The 24281-nt window shown below is 43.9% G+C and overlaps 2 protein-coding genes across 3 annotated transcripts in view; one reads left to right on the forward strand and one right to left on the reverse strand.

Annotated features, from left to right (window-relative positions):
* camk1db (calcium/calmodulin-dependent protein kinase 1Db) overlaps window positions 1–20747 on the forward strand; it is a gene marked incomplete at its 5' end in the record, with an annotated part of 34437 nt that extends 13690 nt beyond the window's left edge. Inside the window, 10 exons of one of the 2 annotated variants that reach the window (XM_079500486.1) lie at window positions 2391–2522; window positions 7803–7877; window positions 9225–9363; window positions 11776–11902; window positions 13881–13956; window positions 14811–14923; window positions 15551–15629; window positions 17242–17329; window positions 17651–17801; window positions 18621–20747. In XM_079500486.1, coding sequence (XP_079356612.1) covers window positions 2391–2522; window positions 7803–7877; window positions 9225–9363; window positions 11776–11902; window positions 13881–13956; window positions 14811–14923; window positions 15551–15629; window positions 17242–17329; window positions 17651–17801; window positions 18621–18787 — 1147 coding nt within the window. In that variant the 3' untranslated portion in view covers window positions 18788–20747. The remainder of the gene's footprint in view (window positions 1–2390; window positions 2523–7802; window positions 7878–9224; window positions 9364–11775; window positions 11903–13880; window positions 13957–14810; window positions 14924–15550; window positions 15630–17241; window positions 17330–17650; window positions 17802–18620) is intronic. The other variant, XM_079500487.1, reaches the window with a different exon arrangement.
* A 1908-nt stretch (window positions 20748–22655) lies between these two features.
* Window positions 22656–24281, reverse strand: part of ucmab (upper zone of growth plate and cartilage matrix associated b) — a 4817-nt gene continuing 3191 nt past the window's right edge. Inside the window, exons 4-5 of the mRNA XM_079501141.1 lie at window positions 24031–24129; window positions 22656–22767 (exon numbers count right to left, since the gene is read on the reverse strand). Coding sequence (XP_079357267.1) covers window positions 22676–22767; window positions 24031–24129 — 191 coding nt within the window. The 3' untranslated portion in view covers window positions 22656–22675. The remainder of the gene's footprint in view (window positions 22768–24030; window positions 24130–24281) is intronic.

Here is a 24281-nt window from a genome sequence, read left to right on the forward strand (position 1 = left end):
GCCGTAGCAGTGGTGGGGCTGGTAGAATGCCGCCGTAGCAGTGGTGGGGCTGGTGGCAGTGCATCCGTAGCAGTGGTGGGGCTGGTGGCACGCACTGAATTGAAATGATCCTCACAGCATCATGCAATCAGAAGAGAAGTGCTGCAACAGGGTGTTGTGATAGCAGCTACTCATGATGACACAACTCTCTGAGCTGCAGAGGCCCTTGAAATTGAATTTCCATATTGCTGCTATTATGTCTGGGAATGTTGTCTCTTCATCATAATTGGGACCACCTGGGTGGGTGTCCCGTGTTGTTTTAATTTATCCTCAGCCTCATGTATTCATATCCTGCAGCCCTGCCCTGTCCATACTGCGTATATCTATTCTACGTCCGAGCATAGACATGGTAACGCCACGCCTGCCTCTGATTGGCCTACCGACACTGCCGGCCTTACCAGACTTTCCTCCGAGGTGGATACACTGACACGAACCATACGTCAAGCTGTGACTCCGCCCACCCCCGGGGGAAGTTGTGATTTGCTCTCGTTCACTGCAATGCAATTTGCGGCATTTTCAAAACAATATTGAGCAGAGTAGCGATTATCAAACGTATTTGCAATGCCATACGTTGAAAGATCTGTTGCCCGTGGACAAGGCACGCTACCTCCGCAAGTTAGATAGCATCGGCATAGATGTTTGTCCGTATGTGATTAAGGATTGGACCAAGTTGCATTGGCAGCCATAGAAAATTCTTACCCCAGGCTAAAACCGATGTGACGTTTTTGGGCGTTCCTGTCTAGCTTCGTGTCAGTGTATAGCTGATAGTCTGCCGCGAGGTTACTCTGTGGTGGGAAATAAATAAAACAAAGTACGATATAATACAAGAGAATGACAGCTTGGCACGCGCGACAGTAACGTTTTGTAGCAGAGGCAAACTAATATATTGTTTATGCCGTTTATTTTACACGTGTACAGTGTAAACTTGAAACATTATTGTACTGTGAAAAGGTCTCTTTTCCCTTGATCTTTTATCTTTTTTAGTATAATAGTATTAGTCTACTATAATTAGATTAATACACAATAATCAACACTATTTAGAACACACCCAAATCAAATCATACAAATACGTGTTCAATCAATCATTCAATCAAAGCAAACGGCATAAACAATATTCTACAAAAATAAAAGTTACAAGTTACTGTCGCGCGTGCGACAGTAACTCTCTTGTACTGTCATTCTTGTACTGTCATTCTCGGAGGACAGTCTGGTGAGACCATTGGGGCAAGACGGGTAGTCTTGTCAAGTCGGTAGGCCAATCAGAGGCAGACGGGGCGTTACCCTGTCTATGCTCGGACGTAGAATAGATATACACGTCCCTACTACCCCCACCCCACCTCTCCCTTCTCCTGCAGAGAAGGGGATTAGCATGGATTTGATGTCCACAGGAGGGCTTAGTGGACCATGCAGCTCTGACTGCTGACCCTGCTGTGAGGAACTGATTACATGCAGAGTATATAATGGACCCCTGCATGAGCTGTCATACTTTCTATTTATTTTTTTATTTTCAAAGGTGTCAAACGGGTGTATCTCAATTTAGATGTGTGTGCCGTTTGTTTAACAAGTGACAATGCTGATGAAATTCAATGGGTCACTTAATCCCACTGACTCTGGGATTAAAACCCTTAACAAATTAAGGGAATATTCTCAAACTGGAGATTGTAAAAAAAAATTGTATATATGAACCGTCTACGAACGAGATTTCTGATACATAGGAGCCACTGACAGAGCTGGATTGAGAGAAAAACAACCTAGAGAGGTGTGGAGGACGTGTGTGTGTGTGTGTGTGTGTGTGTGTGTGTGTGTGTGTGTGTGTGTGTGTGTGTGTGTGCGTGTGCGTGTGCGTGTGCGTGTGCGTGTGCGTGTGCGTGCGCGTGTGTGTGTGTGTGTGAGGGGGTGGAGGTCAGAGATGTATTAAGGTGGACTGACTGTGGTAGCATAGCAACAGATACAGATTGCTTGGGCAAATATTCCCTTAATTCCATATTTGCTTTTTAAGGCGTTGCACGTATAGAGCCAGATGGCCATGATGGTATCACACAGCATCTACAATCCTAAATGGGTGTTTTTAAAGGTTTTAAAAGTGTTTGCCCGTGCTATTGCCAGCACAGAAGTGCACACACCGGGCCGTGAGCCAACACAGGAGGCTGCTGCTCCCAGTGAGGGGCTTAGTTGGTTCTCAGTAAATATTCACAATATGCTGTTTGTGTACTCTGCCGTGTCTGCGTGACTGAGTGCCCTCTGTTCACAGAGCATACGTTTTTCTGTGTCAATAATCTCCGTGCTTATGTAAAGCTGACCAATAGTGAGCTCCTTTTCTCTCTCCTCTCTGCTGTGTCTCTCTTTCACAGCGGTGCGTTCTCTGAAGTGGTGATGGCTCGGGAGAAGGTCTCGGGGAAGATGGTTGCAATAAAGTGCATCCCTAAAAAGGCGCTGAAGGGGAAGGAGACGAGCATCGAAAATGAAATCGCTGTGCTTAGAAAGTAGGTAACAAATTGGGACTTGAAGGGGAGAAAATGTTTTTCTTTTGTCTTGAAGGGGCATGTTTTGCACAATAACAGTCTTTTCATTATGTCTGCCCACGATCTCTGTGATTCATACAGTAGGCTACGTTTGTTTACCTCAGTCACTGATACTAAAATCTGATTTTAATTACATTTTTTCTATGAACCTGTGACTTGACACCCATAAAAAGATTTTGAAAAGAAAGAAAGTAGGTAATGCATGAACGGTAGCCTAACAACCAGCAGGGGTTTTGCTGACAAACCACACCACTAAAAACAAAAAAGTGTGTCGGGAATGTTGGTTAACCATTCATTTTTTAACCCTATATACTTTGTTGACCGTTGTCCCCCAGGTCTATACATAGCCTTCGTTTTCCCTCCACACCACATTTTCGACGAAAGTAGCTGATCTAGACGACACATTGTGAGCCCTGCCCCAAATCATGAATCATGAACTTCTCTCTTCTGGGTCCTGGTACTCATCTACAGAGACTGCTGCTTTGGAGTTAGGATGCCAATGCAGCACCATTTATGTAATAGTCATTATCAGCCAAAGTGACCAATTCACTCTCAACAGAATTGTCTTGTTCACTTGCAAACACACTCAGGATTGTGTTGACGCCAGGTGACAGAAAGATTGGGTATTGGTTAAGACTGACATTGTGTATCTTTCAGGACCTTTCACTGCTTCGTCTCAACCATTACTCTATGGCTCTGGTCTCAGCCACCGCAGTGTATTTTTTGACATTCTGTCTCTCTCCAAAGTTGAATGTTGCCACTACTGTTTTTTTTTTAACTCTTTATTTTTTGAATTTTTGAATATGCAAGAGACACAAAAGACAAACAAGGCATACAATAAAACAAAAACATCAACAGAAGAATAATAAAAAAACAAACAAACAAACAAAAGAGTTCATGGGATGTACAGCAACAAGCAATAACAATACATATTACAGACTTTTGGATTCATTGACAACCGGAAAGACACAGCCCATATTCACTCCATAAATACTCTATCCATTTCTCCCATCTTCTTTCACCCAGCTCTTTTTGCAGTCTTAAAGAATAGGTCATCTGTTCTAGGAGATGTAGTTGTTTCACAATGTTGATAAATAGGTCAGCAGTAGGACAATTCTTTTGTAACCAATTTCTTGTAATAGCTTTTTTGCTTGCTACAAGTAAAATCTGTTGCCACTATACTGTTGAAGCAGCCATAAACTACACAGGTTCATCCCAATGTTCTGGGCATCTTTGTAAAGTTAGTGTTAGTAAAAAGCAGGTAAAAGAGTAACGTTTGAGGCAGACTAACATCAGTCACTTTCCCATTCAATGTAGTAGACCAGGGGTTCTCAACGTTTTTGGCCGGGGACCCCCGGAAATGCTTTGGCAATGTCTCGGGACCCCCGCCCCGCCCCCTCCCGACCCCCAATATAAATTGACTGCTACAATAACCTTAAACCATTTTGGGCGGGAACCCCTTTTGGTGTTTTAAGCATTGTTATAATTTAGCTATTGAAAAATAGCAGATCTACAAGCTCATAGCGCGCCACCGAGTGGCGCGCTACGAGCTTGTAGGTCTGCTATTTTAGAAAAATCGTGAAAATAAAAATAAAATAATTTGGGGACCCCCTAAAATAATTTGGCGACCCCCCGAGGGGTCGCGACCCACGGGTTGAGAACCCCTGGTTTACACCGCAGATAAGTCGTCTCCGCTGATGCGTTAATACCGTGAGAGAGTTATCTGATAGTCCAATAAACAGGCAGTAAACATAAGTCATGGAATCATATATTTAATGATTTCCCGGGATACTTATCCCAAAATGAATGGTCATGTGATATGCATATGAACAGCAAAGGCATAGATGATAGCAAATACGACCTGTTACATCACGAATCAGATTCGCTCATATCAGTCCGTTGATCGGGGCGCCCCTGGAAGCAGGACAGAAGGCTCGTCTATCCTGGAGAATTCTGACGTGTCTCTACTTTTTCAGACACTATATAGAAATCTTTCTGTCGCTCTGTGACCTTGCTTGAGCACAGCTAGGGTGCACACTCTTATAGTCCGGTAGCTTAGCGAAATGATGTGGACGCGGCGGACAAAAGCGCCAACATTTTTCCACATGCTCTCCATAACCATATGTTTCATTTTGGAAGGGGGGCCACGTCATCAAGATGTCAGAAGGCGGCCATCTTGGCGTTCAAAGATGGCCGCCAAATGAAAAAGGGCGGTTCTGGACAACCGTGGGTCCGACCGACTCGACACCGGGCACTGCACTCCCTGTGGGTGTGTGGAACGTGTGTGTCGAATTTGAAGTCGGTGGGGCAAACGGTTCTCGAGTTACGTGGATTACAGATGTACAGACACACACACAGACTGTGTGCATTATAGTAGGATGTTGCCATCTTGTTGTAGCCCAGGTCTCCCTTCTAAAAGAGATTATTAATTAATATATATGTCAATGGGCAATGCCATGAGTTTCAGAGGGTACAGTAAGTATAGAGGTAAGGCAAAGAGAGATGGTGAGGGAGGGAGAAATTGATTTGTACCAATTGGCTAGACAGTAGTGTAACAGGTTAAGGTGAGTATAGAGATGGAAATGTTCTAGCAAGCGAAGCCAGTGTATTGAGAAAATGGGACATGTGTTTTCAGAAGTTGTTTGTGACAAAAGGCTACCAGTGAGAGGGAAGATGTATAACATGGTAGTGAGACCAGCCATGCTGGTGGCACTGATGAAAAGGAGGCACCGCTGGATGTGGCAAAATTAAGGGTGCTATGGTTCTCATTAGGAGTGAAAAGGAAGGACATTATTAGATATGACTAAATTAGAGGATCAGCCCAGGTTAGAAGGTTTGGGGATAAAGCAAGAGAGGTGATCGAGGTTGAGATGGTTTAGACATGTGAAAAGGAGGGATGAGGGTACATTGGGAGAAGGATGCTGAAGATGTAGCTGCCAGGTAAGAGGATGGCCAAAGACGAGGTTTAAGGATGCTGTGAGAGATGACATGAAGGTGGCAGGTCACAGAGGAAGATGCAGAAAACAACCAAATGGGGTCCATGTGTGGTCCAGCCCTATGGAATGTAAAAGGCATGCATGTGCTAATGAAAAGTATTTAAAATATAGTTTTGATGCTCATCCTACTACTATAGGGGGTGCAAAGCAATATGCCCGTTTATCCGTCCGACTTCTCCTACCAAATCACTCCGTTAGCACACATCTCTCTATGCACAAAAAAGGATGCATGCCACAGAAATCCATCTGCACTACATTGCATCCATGCAACTGCCATATTTACTGTACAAATATTGCTTTTGTATGACATACTGTTATTGCGCAACATTTCGCTGTGACGCAAATTACAATTTACAATTACAATTTCCACATTCACCGACCCCTCCCCTTTTCACTGCACGCACACACACACTTTTTTCAATGTGTCTGACTGCTAACAGAGTTGAAGATGATGTAAATATGTTGCTAGAATGACCGTATTTATTCAATATTGGCACAAATAAACGTCTACTGATATTCTCAATGACCTTATTGCATTCCTTGACCTAGATAATGTATATTTTGACACCAAGATTGACCTTCTAAGTGGCTTAGAAGCTGAGATAGTGGCACTTATAGATATTACATGGTGGCCATCTTTGAACGCCAAGATGGCCGCCTTCTGACATCTTGATGACGTGGCCCCCCTTCCAAAATGAAACGTATGGTTATGGAGAGCATGTGGAAAAAAATTGGCGCTTTTGTCCGCCGCGTCCACATTTTGCTAAAATATGGCCTTAAGCTGCCTCACTATTATAAGTGATGCTTAACTGCTTAAAGGTCTACTTTATCCCAACACCGCCTACAGGAAAGACGTTTCTGAATCGGTCTATAGCCACTGCGTGACTCAGTGGCAGGCCTTAAGAATCCTCGCTCTCTGTTGAGCACAACAAGTTTCTTTACCCTGTCGTGCTGCCATTGTGCGTGCGTGCGCATGTGCGTGCGTGCGTGCGTGCGTGTGCATGTGCGTGTGGAACAAACAAACCCACACGCATGCACACACGTGCGTACATACACACACACACACACACACACACACACACACACACACACACACACACACACACACACACACACACACACACACACACACACATACATACATACACACACACACACACACACACACACACACACACACACACACATAATGGCAGCACTACAGGGTAAAGAAACTTACTTTTTGTGCTCAATAGAAAGCGAGGGTTCTTATGGCATGGCACTGAGTCACTGAGGCAGTGGCTGGCTGCCCCCATCAGCACCTATAGAATAGAATATAGAATCAATACTGTGCTAGAACGCAGTGTCCAGGCAACCATGCAACAGGGTGTGTGGGTGCAGAAGGAAACTCGTGATGAGATGTTCGTGACACAGCTTATTCAGAGGGACAAGTGGGTGAGGTGGTGGTTTGGTCTCCGAGGACTAAACAGCCCCCACAACTGCCTCTCCACAGTATTGGTTGGGTGGCTCTAACAAAAACAAGGTTCCGATTTCAGGGTCGTACAGTGAATACAGAAATGAGGGAGTGCGACTCATGCGAGTGTGGGCGGGAGCGGAGGCGGAGAGAGGAGATGAGAGATTGAGAGAAACCGGAGTCAAAGCATAGCAACCGTAACCAGGCAACCACACCCAACAACTGGCACACTCTCGTCAAGAGTGAATGATAACCAAGCCTCTCAGGAGAATTACCCATCAGGCTTGGAGGTAAATAGCGTGACACCTGGCGTCAACACATCCTGAGTGTGTTTTGCAAGTGAACAAGACAATTCTGTTGAGAGTGAATTGGTCACTTTGGCTGATAATGACCATTAAATAAATGGTGCTGCATTGGCATCCTAACTACAAAGCAGCAGTCTCTGTAGATGAGTACCAGGAGCCAGAAGAGAGACGTTCATGATTTGGGCTCACAGTCACAACGTGTCGTCTAGATCGGCTACTTTCGGCGAAAATGTGTACCTCACACACATACTGTACTGTGTGTGTGTGTGTGTGTGTGTGTGTGTGTGTGTGTGTGTGTGTGTGTGTGTGTGTGTGTGTGTGTGTGTGGTGGCATGACAGAAAGTAGAAAACAATGCAGTAAGCCAATTTTACATGGCAGGTCTTCATTTCAATGACAGCATCGGCTTAATTTAACTGGGCTTTTGGACTGTTGCTGAATCAGAGATTGACAGAACGTAAACTGAATTTTCCATTGTCCGTCTCCCAGGATACAACATGAGAATATAGTGGCTCTGGAGGACATCTATGAGAGCTCAAACCACCTGTACCTCATTATGCAGCTGTGAGTACAACCAACCAAGCCACACACCACTGCTCATACTCATAATGTATTGTGTGTTTTTGCTTGGATGATGTCCTTGACTTCCCAAAATGAGATGAGATGAGAGATGAGATGAGATATACTTTATTAATCCCCGAGGGGAAATTGAAGCGTTACAACAGCACAATGTGACACATAGAAAGATAAAACTACTGGACAGACAGAAACACAAAACAGACACAAATGGACATAAACCACACAAGACCAGCACCACCAAGGACCATATGCCATTTGGGGGGGGGGGGGGGAGTTCTTATGCATTCGCATTGTATAGTCTGATAGCAGTTGGCATAAAAGAGAGTCTGTATCGTTCCGTGTGCATCCTCGGGGGGGAGTGTGAGCCTACGGCTGAAAGTGCTCACCCTATCTTGCAGCACACCATAGAAGGTGTGCTATATATATCGGAGCAATCCATGCTACTGTACCGGCATCCATGACAAGTTGCCCAATTTCAAGATGACATGTTTTAGAGCTAGTATAGCACCAGACTGTACTAGGTAAAATCGTCAGTGTATATTTAATTGTGTACAAATGGAACTCTATTAACTCTCATGACTCTGATGAAGACTGCAAGGTCGAAACGTTATAGTCGTTCTGTATAGAGCGTCGCAGTCCCGCCCCCTACCAGGGCCCAGGAAATGATTCTCTGTTCATTTTCCTCATAGACATTTCAAAAAGTATTTATTTAAAGACGTTTACCCCGCGGACAAAGCCAACTCGAGTCGTGACAAATCATGACAACAAACACAATTTCTTGGGCCGAACAAATAATTAGAAAGAAGAAAAAAACGGCAGGTTACAACACTTCTTTTGTTGTTTTTCTTCTATGTAATTATTTGTTTGGTCCAAAATATTGTGTGTGTTGTCATGATTTGTCACGACTCGAGTTGGCTTCGTACGACGCTTAAAAGGTCTTTAAATAAATACTTTTTGAAATGTCTATGGGAAAAATGCATTGTGATTCATTTCCTGGGCCTGGTGTCGTCATGAAAGGGGGCGGGACTGCGACACTCTATACTAGCACCTAATAAAAGGCTCTAAATGTCTGTGCTGCTCCAGTGTCCTCTCCTCCTCCTTGTTCCTGTGCTGCTCCAGAGTCCTCTCCTCCTCCTTGTTCCTGTGCTGCTCCAGAGTCCTCTCCTCCTCCTTGTTCCTGTGCTGCTCCAGTGTCCTCTCCTCCGTCTGTAACTTATGTCCTTGTTCCTGTGATGCACCAGACCAGCCGGTCCAGGCTTGAGGCGCGTCGGTAGACTCCCTTTGTTCCTAAGAACTCTACTAACATTTCTTGTATTTTCTGTATGTGCTTAGGGTGTCTGGGGGTGAACTTTTCGACCGCATTGTAGAGAAGGGTTTCTACACAGAGATGGATGCCAGCAGGCTCATCAGGCAGGTCTTGAATGCGGTCAATTATCTCCACTCCATGGGTATCGTCCACCGAGACCTCAAGGTACTGCTGTCCTGCGTTCACAGAGATTACAGAGAATAATTAATGTATTTTTCAAACTTTTCAAACAAGAATACAAAATGCTTTACAGAACAGAAGGTAAAAGAGCAGCAGGAGGATATACTCCTAAAGCAGGGCTATTCAACTGTTTTTTTGGAGGGCTAATGAAAGTTACAGGTATGGTGTGTGCGATATGAAGTGTGAGATTACCATAATGACAGTAATCCTTAATCATATTCCATAATATTCAAGGGCTTTTAGAGAGAACTGAGACAGACTCCAGTCACTTTGTGTGTGTGTGTGTGTGTGTGTGTGTGTGTGTGTGTGTGCGTGTGCGTGTGCGTGTGCGTGTGTGTGTGTGTGTGTGTGTGCATGTGCGTGTGCGTGCGCGTGTGCGTGGGTGGGTGCGTGGGTGGTGGCTTTACAGAAAGTAGAAAACAATGCAGTAAGCCAATTTTACATGGCAGGGCTTCATTTCAATGACAGAATCGGCTTAATTTAACTGGGCTTTTGGACTGTGCTGAATCAGAGAGAGATTGACTGAATTTTCCATTGTCCGTCTCCCAGGATACCAGGAAACATGTGTGTGTGTGTGTGTGTGTGTGTGTGTGTGTGTGTGTGTGTGTGTGTGTGTGTGTGTGTGTGTGTGTGTGTGTGTGTGTGTGTGTGTGTGTGTGTGTGTGTGTGTGTGTGTGTGTGTGTGTGTGTGTGTGTGTGTGTGTGTGTGTGTGTGTGTGTGTGTGTGTGTGTGTGTGTGTGTTTGCCTGCTTACCAGTGACACTTTGAGTCTCCCGGCGGTATTGCTTTATACTCTAAAGGGACATACATAGGGACATACATAGGGACATACATAGGGACATAGGGACATAGGGATAGGGACACACACACAGCCAGTTATTGGAGGGGTGTGCACCGCTCAAAAATACATATTGTCACAATATTTATCAGTGGAACAGAGTCTGTGCTAGTGCTCGTTCTCGTTGACGCTAGGCAATTATGGGGAGGGTAGAGTTCTCAAATTCTGCACAAACCCAAGCAGGCCCGACCCGACGTTTTAGGGCCGGGCCGGGCCTAAAATCTGTGCTACTGTAATTAGTCGGGCCAGGCCGGGTTAGGGCCGGGCCTTAATTTTCGGGCCCGATGAGAACTCTAATATGGGGGCATTCCCATGTATGGTGATTAAGCTACTAATTTAGACGGAAGTTAATTAAAGTAGGTCATGTTTGCATGTTTGGAATTGTAACAGCTGAAATCAATAAAAGGAGACTTTTACAGGAAAAAAACGTTTCTGCTTACCTAATCATTAAGGGAACACTCCTGCCTACCAGTGACATCATTGTCTTGTCCCCCCCCCCTTTTCCCTTTTTTTCATAATAACATGTTAACTTCTGAACTGTCCACAGCCTCCATGGTTGAGTGGGGAACATAGAACCTTTTATAGAACCTTTTCTTAGTTATGTGGGGAACATAGACCCTTTTTTGAGTGGGGAACATAGAACCTATTTTTGGTTGAGCTAGGTACATAGAACCTTTTTTGGGGGGCCGGGTGAGTGGGTAACATAGAACCTGGGGAACATAGAACCAGGGGAACATAGGGAGGACCCCCAATGATGTTTGTGCACTGTCAATAGGTCTAGATCTTAGAGTATATATGAATAGAGACGGCACCCAAGTTCTCCTCCCATCCACTTGCATTAAGTTGCTCAGAAGCGTATGAGGCGATTTCACTCCTCCTTCCGGTTAGGAACAGAGTGCATTCTGGGATTGATTGGGCCAAAGACATGAACGCGCTGCCATTGCACTGAAACCGCGTTCACGTGTCATCATGAACGTGCGCAATGATAGTCAACGGACCAGCGCGTTCATGTTCTTGGCCCAGCGCTGCAATACCAAATTCGGCCACTATGTCCATTGCGCCTCAGGGTTTCCTCCGGGTGCCGTCTCTATTCATATATACTCTAAGGTCTAGAACTATTCTAAAGTAGCATATACCTGCATGTCTATAGACATCTATTATCCTGCTCATTACTGTGCACACATGTATTATTCAGGTATGTACATGAATCTTCATGTTTGAGCATAAAATGCATTTTGAGAAACCAGAAATGTTCTGCGTGCACATGTTGCACACAGACCGGGCGGGGTGTGCGGCCCCCCACACACAGTCATTCTACAGTTGTGGCCCCCTGCCTAATCTAGTTGAATACCCCTGCCCTAAAGCGATAAAACAGCAAAGTAAAATCAGTGGATAAAATCATGTTAATTAGCACAATAACGCTAAAAAAGGACCTGACACAAAGGTGTGTCTTCAGACATGATGTAAAAGATGACACTAATCGATGATACTGTTTTCTTAAATGACTACACACGCACGCAAACAACCAGCTGGGAGACACTGTTTTCTATCTTTTCCAGCCAGAGAACCTGTTGTACTTCAACCCCCATGATGAATCGAAGATCATGATTAGTGACTTTGGCTTGTCCAAGATGGAGGGTACAGGTGACGTGATGGCCACTGCCTGTGGCACTCCGGGATATGTGGGTGAGTCTCCTCTGAGTTTTGACGATGGCTCACGTAAGAAGGAGACAATACAAGTTATACGAAGATGACCTGATCTAATTTACTATTAGACATTCAAGGTTCAAGGTTCAAGGTCTTTATTAATGTCCCAGAAGGGCAATTGTGTTTACAGCAACAGTAGTGGTTTCCGACATACAAATACAAAACAATACAGGACAACAACAGACAAGAGACACCATAGCATAAACGGAGGTCTGGTCGCATCTAGTGCAGGTAGAAGAATAAGAGATAAGAAATAAGAAAGCAAAAAAAGTGCTTAAGATATAAGATATAATATATAAAGTGCTGCATAAAGTGCATTGGCTAACCCTAGTCTCACCTGATCTGACACTAGCCAACGAGACCACTAATGAGGTCAGACGCTGAGAAAAGGCAGTAATTAGAAGCAGTAATTATAAAAGGTGTCCGCTAGCTGACTCTTGGTCATAATGGTGTAGCTGTGCCTCTGCTGCGCCACTAAGTAATTAGGGAAGCTCCCTTCAGTTGGAATTGGAGCCTTTCCACAAGGGGTTAACCAGTTCACTTCTTTTTACCAGCTGCAAGCTGGTTATAACCTGACTCCGCCAGATGGGGCAGCAGAGAGTACACTGGGTTCCCCCCTCCTGCTCCCATCTGGGAACTCTCAGGCAGACTTGATTCCCGGCCACAAAACGGCCTGGCCAATCAGCGGCAGCTAGAGGCGGGATCAAGGCATACACAGTGCTGAAAGCCTTCAGAATGTACGTGACCTCGTCATCAGCTAGTGTACTGAATCCCTACTCCTGATTGGCTGCTTCTAGCCAATGGGACGGCAAAGCGGCCTCTGGGCAATGGGGTCTTCAATTTGGCTCTGCTGTGTCTGACCATGCATGCAAGCGGCTGTGGTGACGTCGTCACCCCACCTACATGAGTGTGTGGGGTGGATACGCCCACTGGTCTCGGATCAGTAGTATGCAAACTTCAAGCGAGACGGAGAGTCGGACTCGGAGACGGGTCGGAGACGAGTGTAGGCTAGTAGCAAAAACGTCAGCATGTCGAACACAAAAGTCCTTAGAAGTGTGGTTGGATTTTACCAGTGCTGCAATCCTTTCATGCAAAGGTGGTAGACGCACGTTGACTTTAACGAAACTTCTCCATACAAACTCAAGGTTCATGTTATTATCTAATCAATGTATATAATGTATCGTGATTCGTGTCAAGTCTCCGTGTACCCCGGCTGCACTGCGGTCAGCATCACTCGCTATCTTTTTGAACGACGTGCACGATGCGAGTGTGTGTGTGTGTGTATGTGCGCTCCCGTGAATGCATGTGCAGACAATGTGTGTGTGTGCGTGCGTGAATGCATGTGCAGACATAACGCAGATTGATAGACAGAAGTTCCCGAAATACAATGTATATTTATGTGGAATTCATAGGCAGTCATAGTAGCCAATTTGAATGGAATCTGCTCAAACTGACTGATACTGATACAGAACCATATATTGCTGTTAGGTGGAAACCTTGTATGACCAAAACCATTCCTTTAAAAAATATATAATAATAACAAATAAATAAAATAGTTAAAATAGCCTATCTACAAGCTCATGACATTTTGGGAGCTTGTACATCTGCTATTTTTAACTGTGGACCACCACTGCCACAAATATAAAAGCAGCTGGTAATAATATGACTATGTCATCATTTCTTGTTTCCTGTGTGTTTCCACTGAAAATGAGTTGGTCAGAACCCTAAAAGTTGGTTCCGAACTGGAATCAAACAATGGCCGCCGGTTCCATAAAATCACCAAGGTTCCAAGAATCTAGAATGGAACCAGTTCTTGAACCAACGTTCTTTTGGTGGAAAAGGGGCCTATGTGTCTTCCCCATTCTATGTGCTTTAATATTAAGTTTAAACTTCCAGGCTTGTATCCCATGTATCAGTCTCTGTGAATTAACAACGGTTTATCTTCCTGTCTTCACAGCTCCAGAGGTTTTAGCACAGAAGCCCTACAGCAAAGCGGTGGACTGCTGGTCTATTGGTGTCATCGCTTACATTCTGTGAGTGTGTCATTTATCGCTTACATTCTGTGAGTGTGTCATTTATCACTTACATTCTGTTAGTGAGTCATTTTCAGTGGGTGAAATTTGTTTTTGTGCAAGCTCCCATCATTTGTGTCGTCTCCAGAAAGGGAATTGATTAAGTAAAGTGCTGCTATTGCTACTCGTTAGCGATGAGAACATCTCTTGGCCTTGTTATCCATTTGTTAGGATGAAAAGACTGGGTAGGTAATCAGTTGGAAGACACAGTAACTGACTCATTTGCGAAGGCATTAGAAAATGCCTTCGCAAATGAGTCAGTTACTGTGGAAGTGTGAACACTTAATACCATTAAAATCACAATACATATCCACAGCTGTGTGGTTCTTTAACCCATTTTGGGTGGGAACCCCTTTTGGTGTTTTAAACATTATGTTATAATTTAGCTATTGAAAAATAGCAGATCTACAAGCCGAGTGGCGCGCTACAAGCTTGTAGGTCTGCTATTTTTGAAAAATCGTGAAAATATTTATTTCAGAAAACTGGAGGATTTAGAAGATTTTTTTTAAAGTTTTGAGGTCATGTCAAAATGGGTTAAAAACAATATGCACCGATTCATTGGTGTACCACCACATGCTCTGTGTCCCTCCTCTAAATCAGATTGACCGATCCGTGCCCTTATTTTCCTGTGTGTCCCTGTAGTTTCCTTAATCCCTCTGAGCCGATGGCCGGTATGCAATATGAAAGATCAAACTGCCGTTGAGATTAGTCCTTCATGCCAAATCCTTTTTTTTATATTCAGGCTAAAGTGTAAAACATGGTTTGGATGATGGCTCTCACACCGTTGTGTAATCTCTGTGTGTTGTTTACCGCAGGCTATGCGGTTACCCTCCATTCTATGATGAGAACGACTCCAAGCTCTTTGAGCAGATTCTCAAGGCTGACTACGAGTTTGATGCACCATACTGGGATGACATATCAGACTCTGGTGAGCTGTGTTAATATACATTCATACTGCCAGCCGAAAAGAACTGATGTTCAAGATAACGATGCACTGTTAAGTGACACTGTTGTGCGATGGGGTATAAATTGTGTGTGCATGTATTCAAATGTGTACACATTTACACAAGTGCATACAAATTGATTGATTGATTGATTGAAATATTTATTAACAGCAGAATTACAGTACATTTCAAGCACAAACTCAATACAAAGGCTGTTAACTGTGAGTGGACGACCCAATTAAGCATTACACTTGTTTCCAATAGGGTCCACCATGTTCAATTCATCAAAAACATTTAGAGACGTACAAATAGACACTTCTATATAGACAAAGAACAGAACAGGAATTCATCATAATGGAGGTAAAAAGGGAAAAGAAACATATACAGTGAGGGGAAAAAAGGGGTGGGCGGTGGGGGGGATTCACGTTCAGCTCCGTTCATTTGTTTGTTTTCCTTGGAGGAGCTGCGTTGGGTCCCCAAGTCGGCTCCGTGGCTGTACCTTGAGTTGGCTGTGTGGCCGTGGCTATATACTGTTAATTTATGTGAACCAAACTTGGTCAACTCTATTGATGATCTCAATCTGGAGATTTACGTTTCCATTCCCTCTTCAGCCAAAGACTTCATCAGCAACCTGATGGAAAAGGACCCAGAGAAGAGGTACACATGTGACCAGGCTCTCGAGCACCCCTGGTAAGAATCTAACCACAGACACAATGAAGCCCCTACCAGACAATCATAGGGCATGCGTCAGCCGGCTGACGCATTAGTTGGCCAAGAGCATTTCCTCCCACTGTCTCCATGGCTCCCAGCTCCGAACCCGGCTCTGCCCGGCCCTGTCAGCCCTGAGAGAGATCTGTTGAATAAATGGCCACCAATTAGTAGCCGACATCCTGAAGGATTCTTGAAGAATGCAGAGTCTCTAATGAACAATTAGAATGTCTTGCCAGGCCTGAGTCTGGGATAACGAGAAGGGGTGCATGTGGGCAGCTGTCTCCGGGTGAGGTGGCTAATACCAATAGCTCTGTTAGCCAGTAATAGGCCTTCCGGATCCTGGCCAGGTGGTCTACTTTATGCAAAACATACAGTTTGGTGACACTGGTAACAAGGTGTCATAACCATCAGAAACGGCTTTCATTGTGAAAGTAACTGGCGTCCCTGAAACAGCCACGGGGCTGGGCTAACTGGCGCCCTAGGCAATCCCCCCCAAATCGAAAATGTTCGGCCTTTCTTCCCCCTTCATAAAATATCAACAGTGTATTATTACATTTCAAAGCATGAACAGCATACAGCACTTTCAGACTGGCTGAAAGATGTGAACACACTGTTATCAACAATACTTAACAGCATGAGAGAGAGGCCGCGTCAACTGTCACCGTAAACATGACAGACGGACAGACGGACAAAGCATCCATCCGTCTGTAGTTGGCGCCCCCCAGTGGTTGGCGCCCTGGGCAATTGCCCACTCTGCCAGTGCCTTCCGCCGGCCCTGCATAGACGATTGGCCAAACCGGATGCATCTTGGTGTATTTGAATCCCTAGACTTCTCAGTGGTGGACAGGTGCTCCTACACCACCCAAGTGCAAAGTTAAGCTTTGTTAAAGATGGAGTGCCGTGAATTTTCTCCACCCTAGAACATGATCATCAGGTCTTATTGTTATATAAGGAGGTATAATTTTTTTTTTAAAGTGTACAGTATTTGTTAAAATGTTATTTTTATGTGGACATGCCCACCAGTTCATTAAGTATGCCTGGTTTGCCTGGTGGGTGGTGATGGGTGGTGATCCACCTGAACTGAAGCCGCACCCACAGCTGTAGTTGTATGATAAAGGGGGAGGGGTTAGGGGAGGGGCTGATAGTGTGATGTCACTATATTACTGTTTATTCCATTGGCCCGTTTGACTGTCAAGGGTTCAGCCTCGAGGAAGAAACCCTAAATACAAAGTTAATACACCATTGCACATAAAAATGACTCCAGGGTGTCTAATGAAGTGCTGTCACCTCATAGACACATGAAAAACTGGAAAAATACAAAAATTGTGGCACTCCATCTTTAACTTTGACACTTTTGACATCTCTGCATGTGTTGGCCACTCCCCTTCAGTCACGCATGTGTGACCGTACCCTAAAGCAGATGTCATCAACCAAATAAAATGTTTTTTAATAGACAGAACATACCGTGATCTGGGCCACAAAAAAATCATACTAGCAGGAAAATAGCATGAGAATAGTGATTCAAATATTTCTATAGAGTTTGAACTGTGCTTTCAGGACGTAATATGACTTTGTTTTTATTTTCCCCAAGGATTGCTGGGGACACTGCCCTTTGCAAGAACATCCATGAATCTGTTAGTCGACAGATACGGAAAAACTTTGCCAAAAGCAAATGGAGGGTGAGCAGTAGCACATCATTTGCGTCCTTGTGCAGACAATATTACAGTACATGAATACTTTGATTTCAAGTACAGCACTGTATGTTAAATGAGTGCCTGATAAACCTCAACAGTCATGTAAACATTTCTATAGGAAATATTATTATAAAAATGTGATAACAAAATGCTATTTTAGATGAGTATTGAATCATTGAATATTGAATAATGACCACCAGGTACAATATTCCCCCCAAAATAGATACTGTGCCATTTTCTTGAATGGATGTGTAATGTATGTAACTCATGCTTTTCTCTCTCTGTCTCTCTTTTTCCTGGTCACAGCAAGCCTTTAATGCCACAGCTGTGGTCCGCCACATGCGTCGTCTCCAGTTGGGCAGCAGCATGGAAAGTGCAAATTCCTTAGCCAATAGCCAGAGCCGGATACCAACCAAGAGCCAATCAGTGGACTGTGCTCCTGTCTCCTGCAAGGACTGTGAGTGATTCTGTAGATTAGAAGATGTTCTCCAGACCAGAACCAGACCTTGAGCTTTGTTCATTTTGTCTCCCCTATCAGTGTTTCAAGCTTAAAGGACCACTTCACCACTTTTCAACCTATCTTCATATAATAGGTCCTCACTAATAATCATGATAAAATGGCACGATTTTTTTCTACTCAGTCTGTGTCTCATAGGAGGGCTGTGGGCAGTTTAGAAACCAGGACTAGAAAGCCTGCAGTTTTTATTAGCTTGTATTCCCCATCGATGATGTCACTGGAAGACTGTTTCTGAACTGCCCACAGCCCTAACTATGAGACACAGATACAATATTAGTGAGGACTTATTATATGAAGATAGGTTGAAAAGTGGTGAAGTGGTCCTTTAATGTACTCTGCTCTGTAACTATACTGCTATGCAGTAGTTTATTAAGCTACTCAGTAGCTTAATAAACTACTGCTAGATAAGTGAAGACAGTGTGCGGGATCTCCTTTCTCTCAAAGTTTATTTGATTTTATGTTGGTTGATTGATTGATTGATTGATTGATTGATTGGCTTAATGCGCATTTTTGTTCCATATTATGTTTTCAGACAGCTGGGTGATCATTAAGCACTTTTATGATGTCTGTTTGTGTTCAGATGACTTCTATGACAACTGCATAGATAACTGGGAGTTACGGGTGTCCTTGAAATTAAACAAGTTTCTATCTATGCCAGAACCAGCTAAATTATGAGCAGATTACTCGATTCATGAAAACAACCATTAGCTGCAGCGTTGCCTGGCTACAGGAATTCATATTCACCACATGTTCTTCCAGCAGGTCCTCCCACCGCCAGTGTGCCCTCTGCTCCTCCAGCCCATGTCGAGGACCCTCCCCTCCCCTCCGTCGCGTCCGATGAAGAAGCCCCTGTGGTGGCCGAGCCACACTGGCCCCGGCCCTCCACCGTCTCCACGGTCACTGTCATCCACACAGGGACTAAATGACGCCAGGTTCCGCGGGAGGTCAGCTGGGAGACCACAGAGTTGTGAGGTTGGGAATGCCAATTCCGCCCCTCAGAATTTAACGCTGTTGTCGACCCCGGTTTGCCCATCCTGCCACCTTTACCCTGGTGCCATCTGCTGCTCCCCTGGGAGGAGAACCTGAGGAGCATCGGCTTAGCTCCCATTTTGACCACGGCTCAGCACGTCTGTACTGCTGTAACACACATTACAGATCTGGATGTGGAGAGAGAGAGAGAGAGAGAGAGAGAGAGAGAGAGAGAGAGAGAGAGAGAGAGAGAGGGTGGGGGAGGTCATAACTGTGTTTCCACACCACCAAGGCCATGTTCTCTGGATTCTCTGGACTTGTGGATCCCGTAAAGGAAGGAGCCAGTCTGGGAGATGTCACGCTATTATGATGACGTCTCTGTTGTTATGTCTTTAACTGAGGCTGCTAGCTGTGACACGACTTGACACGGGATGCTCCACTGAATGCCTTGTGTCCGCCGAGAGCCAGTGAGTGGAGTCATGTTGCCCAATTGAAACGTGAGCTTCATGCCACGAGTAAATAATAGTGACACCATTATCCGTACTCTGTATCTTCTTATCTATAGTTGTGTAATGATGGCTTCCCTTAATTTTCTATGGTGGTTGCTACAGTGTTTCACAGTGTCATAACTTCCAACAGTATGACGCGATGCGATGTTTCTTTGCTTTGTGGTTTCTGGACCTGAAATATGTCAGCAGAACCATGTGCTTTACGTGTGTGTGTGTGTGTGTGTGTGTGTGTGTGTGTGTGTGTGTGTGTGTGTGTGTGTGCGTGTGCGTGTGCGTGTGCGTGCGTGCGTGTGTGGGACCATTGTGGTGGGCAGTTTTGATGGTCAGTGCACTGTACTAAATGACCTAATTGAAATGTATTGAATTATTTATTTTCTTACAGTCTGTTGTGATTTTTGAAAGATGATCACATAATGTGTAAATATGTATTAGACTGAATTATTAAGAAAATACAGTGGAGGGAGAAAAAAAAGTTATTTGACAAAGATACTGGATGTAAAAGTTGTTCCTTTGTTATCGCTGTTTTATTTGCTGTATATTTTTTAGGCTACATTATTGGTGTGAAATCCTCCATAGCCACAGGATGGCGCCCATGAGTCCTAGCTTTGTGACCAGTTCTCAGGGAGACTGATGGAACCAAACCCCTGGTAGAAGAATGACAGTAAAGTAAACTCTGGGGTGCGGGTGGTGGTGACTGACTATCTAATGTGCCATTGGGAGAGTTGTCAAAAGAGTTCAATTTTTGTTGTTTAGATTTTTACTCAATTATTCTCGTCATAGTGAGGATGATATATATCTTATACTGAGTGGAAGGTTTTTGCTTAATATCCTTGATGCATTTATATTACATTGAAAGAATATATCTCACTTTACTCTTGTGGCCCGTCGTGGGACTTTGTGTAATGAAAATTGATTGGCCTTGACAAACCACAATCAATAATCTTGATATCTGTTCCTCAAGTAGTGAAATCGGCACTGTACAAATTTATAGAATCCATTTGTACACTCTCTGAGTTAAATTAACACTGAGGATTTTATTGTGTACAACTGAAGTGGCTGTCTGAAAACCGCTCACACACTATCTCAGTTGAGTCACTGCTTTCATACCAGCTCTTTGAATTTAGCAGCAAGACGCTGCCTTCACTTTTCTGTCTCTGTCCCTCCCAACTGGCTTTCAACTGGCCACACAGGAGACGAGGGCAGAATGAATCTGAGTCTTTGAACCATTTGTGATGATGCCTCTATTTAATGTTACATTATCAAACATGGACTAAAACTAAAGAGTATAATACCAGAACTTTCTCTATTGAAGGCTTTGCCACGTAATGTCATGCTTGTTATTGTGAATATAGACTTATTTGTGGAGAATCATCCCTCTGTGTATTGTACATAAATCTGATGAATTACCTTTGCTTAGTTTGGAGTCTTTATACATTTTTCTTTCCTTCCTTTCTTTCCTTCCACAGAAGCAAAACAATGGACGGCATTATGCTTAAAGGTTTCATGACATTCGTTTTCATTACTTTTTGATGTTTTGTTTTTCTTTTAGGTTTTATTACCTCAATTAAACCCACACAACCTGAACCTTTGAATGGATTTTCTGTGGTCTGGCATTTTCTCTGTGTGTTCTGAAGCCTTTTGAGCTGCAATGAAAACGGGCAAACAGGCCTACACTGTCAACAGTGACATCTGCTGCCAAATATATGGGATTTGTGGACTCTTACCTCAGTCCACAGGCAAATCAGAGCACTTGTTTGAGCCAGAAAACCCCAGACCACAGAAAATCTACTGAATGTTAAAAGTTCAGGGTTTTTTTGGGGTGCAATTGAGCTCAGAAAACAAAACAAAAAAATTACAAAAACTTGTTTTAATGTCACGATCCCTTTAACCATTTAACCCATTTTGGGCGGGAACATTCAGACCCCCAGGAACGCGCCCAGGGGGGCGGGCCAATTCCAGCGAGCCGTCCCACGTCCGAAACGGTTGAGAAAGGACAGAGTTACCGTGTGGGGGTCCCTCTACTGTACCCTCTACTTTACTGTACTGTACTGTACTGGACTGGCACACCCAAAATCATCATATATACAGTTAATATGTGCGTGTGTGTTTGTGTGTGTGTTAGGTTGCGCACAGGTGGCGAAAAACAACCATGCTATTTTCGTGCTCATACCCAGGCAGACACCCAGCCAGGCAGGAACCCACACACATAGCTCCGTAAGGGAGTGGTTGCACCACTCAAAAATAAAGGCCAGAGTTGTTGCCTAGCAACGCAATTCCACTGAAAACTTTTTTTTTATTAATCAGATATTCTTGTCTTGATCTGGCCATTATGAAAACATTCTTTGCCATGAGCTATCAAGCAGTTTGTTTTATAGGATAGAGAATACAGTGTATATACGATTATACGTATAGATTCAACCACTTAAACCCCATATGGTTGAGCGGAGTCCCTCAGGGCTTACCGTTATGCTAATATATTTTCAGTAATATATTTCACGCACTTTAGCTGAAAATAGCCAATTGTAACACACGTTTAAGTGGTTAAATATATATTGTAGTAACTAACTTAGTAACTAACTTAATTAAATGTTGTAAAAAATGTACAAAATATTAGTATAAAAGACATTGCTACGCTCAAACTGCTACACTGCTACAAAATACTATGTGGCAATGCAGGCATTATACTGTATCATATTACATAGGCCTAATATAATACAGGTTTAAGGCTCTGTTTCTCAACCAGAGGGGGCCTAAGTCAAAAGGTTAGTTATGAGGTGCAACAACAATATTGGGTTTTCTCATATTTCCGTGGTTCTGATACCACAATCAAACAAAGAATTGACACACTAAAGTACTCATTCAACAGTGTACAAATGGGTCCATTTGGTTCGATTTGTACACCCTCTCTGAGTTAAATTAACACATATTGTACCAGTTGTGAAGGGGTGCATACTTAGTTTAGACTAGTCATTGGTTAGACATGGGTTAAGGTTAGGTTTAGGTGTGCTGCCCCGTGTGAGGTTAGGTTTAGGGTGAGGGTTTGAGGGGTTGTAGTTGTAGGACTAATGACTGGTCTAACCAATGACTAGTCTAAACCAAAAACTGTCTAAACTAAGTACTGCACCCGTTGTGAAACCAGTTGCGAAGCAAGTCATAAATTCTCATCCTCTGCTGTTCATGATGATGTTGTGGCGTTTCTCTCGGTGGGTTAGGTATCAGGGCTGCTCTCAGACTGCCTGCCTGTTGTATTCGTAGGGAGGAGGAGGTATCAGGGCTGCTCTCAGACTGCCTGCCTGTCGTAGGGAGGATACATTGGGGGAGGTATCAGGGCTGGACTCAGACTGCCTGCCTGTCGTAGGGAGGATACATTCCGTCGTTATGGAACTGCCTCCACTGTTCGGTGCTCTCTCTGCTCCTCTCGTCTTGCTCTGTATGGGTAGAGACATAGAGTTCAGTGGTGTGACCATCAGTGTTCATTTTGTCGGCTAAAAACTACAACAAAAAATGTTCGACTACTTTTTTACCTAATCTATGATGACTAAAATCAAGAGTAAATATGTTTAGAACAATTTCGACTACATGTTAGGGAGAGACTATAGTGGAGAAGAGATCTATCCAGAGATCCATCCAGTAGAACTAAGACAAGTCATTTCATGCTTGGTTGTGTGCATTGTGCAGGTGTCACTCTGAAAATAGCAGATCTACAAGCTCACAACACGTCATACTGCTGCTTGTTGTGAGCTTGTAAAATGGTAAATGGTAAATGGTGCATTTATATAGCGCCTTTATCCAAGGCGCTTTACATAGATGCATTACATTCACCCATTCACACACACATTCATACACCGATTGCTGCGGAAGCCATGCAAGGTACCAACCAGCACATCGGGAGCAATTTGGGGTTCAGTGTCTTGCCCAAGGACACTTCGACATGTAGACAGGAGGAGCCGGGATTCGAACCACCGACCCATGGATCATTGGATGACCTGCTCTACCTCTTGAGCCACAGTCGCTCAAGAGCCACAGTCGCCCCCTGTTTTAGATCTGCTATTTGCTATTTTCTATCTGCTATCTGCTATCTGCTATTTTCGGCACACAGGTGAGCATAAATCAGGCATTTCAATGCCATCGTGGCTGGCCAAAATACATTTTAGTCGACTAAATCAGCGTTAGATTTAGTCAACTAAAACCAGACAAAATATGAATACAACTAAATGGAATTTTATTCAAAAGACTATGAATAAAACTACAACAAAATTAGCTGTAAAAATCAACTCGGGTGTGATGATGAACTAGGTTAAAATATCAATTACCCCATTCTGCCAAACTCTGGTCTCTTTTTCATTTCAAGGACCCCCATTTTAATTATAATAGAGATAGTGCAATACATATTTAGGCATTTTGATAGATGCCTGACTCATGTCTGAAGTCCATATTGACATGATTTTATCACAGCTGAGACAGAAATTGTTTTTTCTCTTCAGAAATTAATCATGCTCCCTTGTTTATGAGAAGAATAATTGCTGAATTTACACATTTGTAAGGGCCCTTTTGGCTCCTGACCCAGCTGGACCCCTAGCTATGATGGACCCTATGATGGACCCCTAGGGATCCCCACCCGGACCCCGGACCCCTATGATGGACCCCTGGGGATCCCCACCCGGACCCCACTCTGACAAGTTCTGACTCACCATCATTCTCCTCCTCAGCGTAGTGCTCATGCTCCTTCATATTCTCCTCATGGTACTGCCTCTTTCTCTGATCTGCTAACAGAACCTGCCTCTGCTCGGCTGGGGGAGAAAGGAGAAGAGAAAAGACATATAGTAAAAGGGACATAAAGACGCTATACATTTAGTAACCTCTCAAGAACAGATTTGGAGCTACGCTACGGAATCTGTCGGCAGGGGCGTTCAGAATGTGTATACATTGTTGCCGATGGCGA

This window comes from Electrona antarctica (genome assembly GCF_951216825.1).
Source record: "Electrona antarctica genome assembly, chromosome: 5".
Lineage (NCBI taxonomy): Eukaryota > Metazoa > Chordata > Actinopteri > Myctophiformes > Myctophidae > Electrona > Electrona antarctica.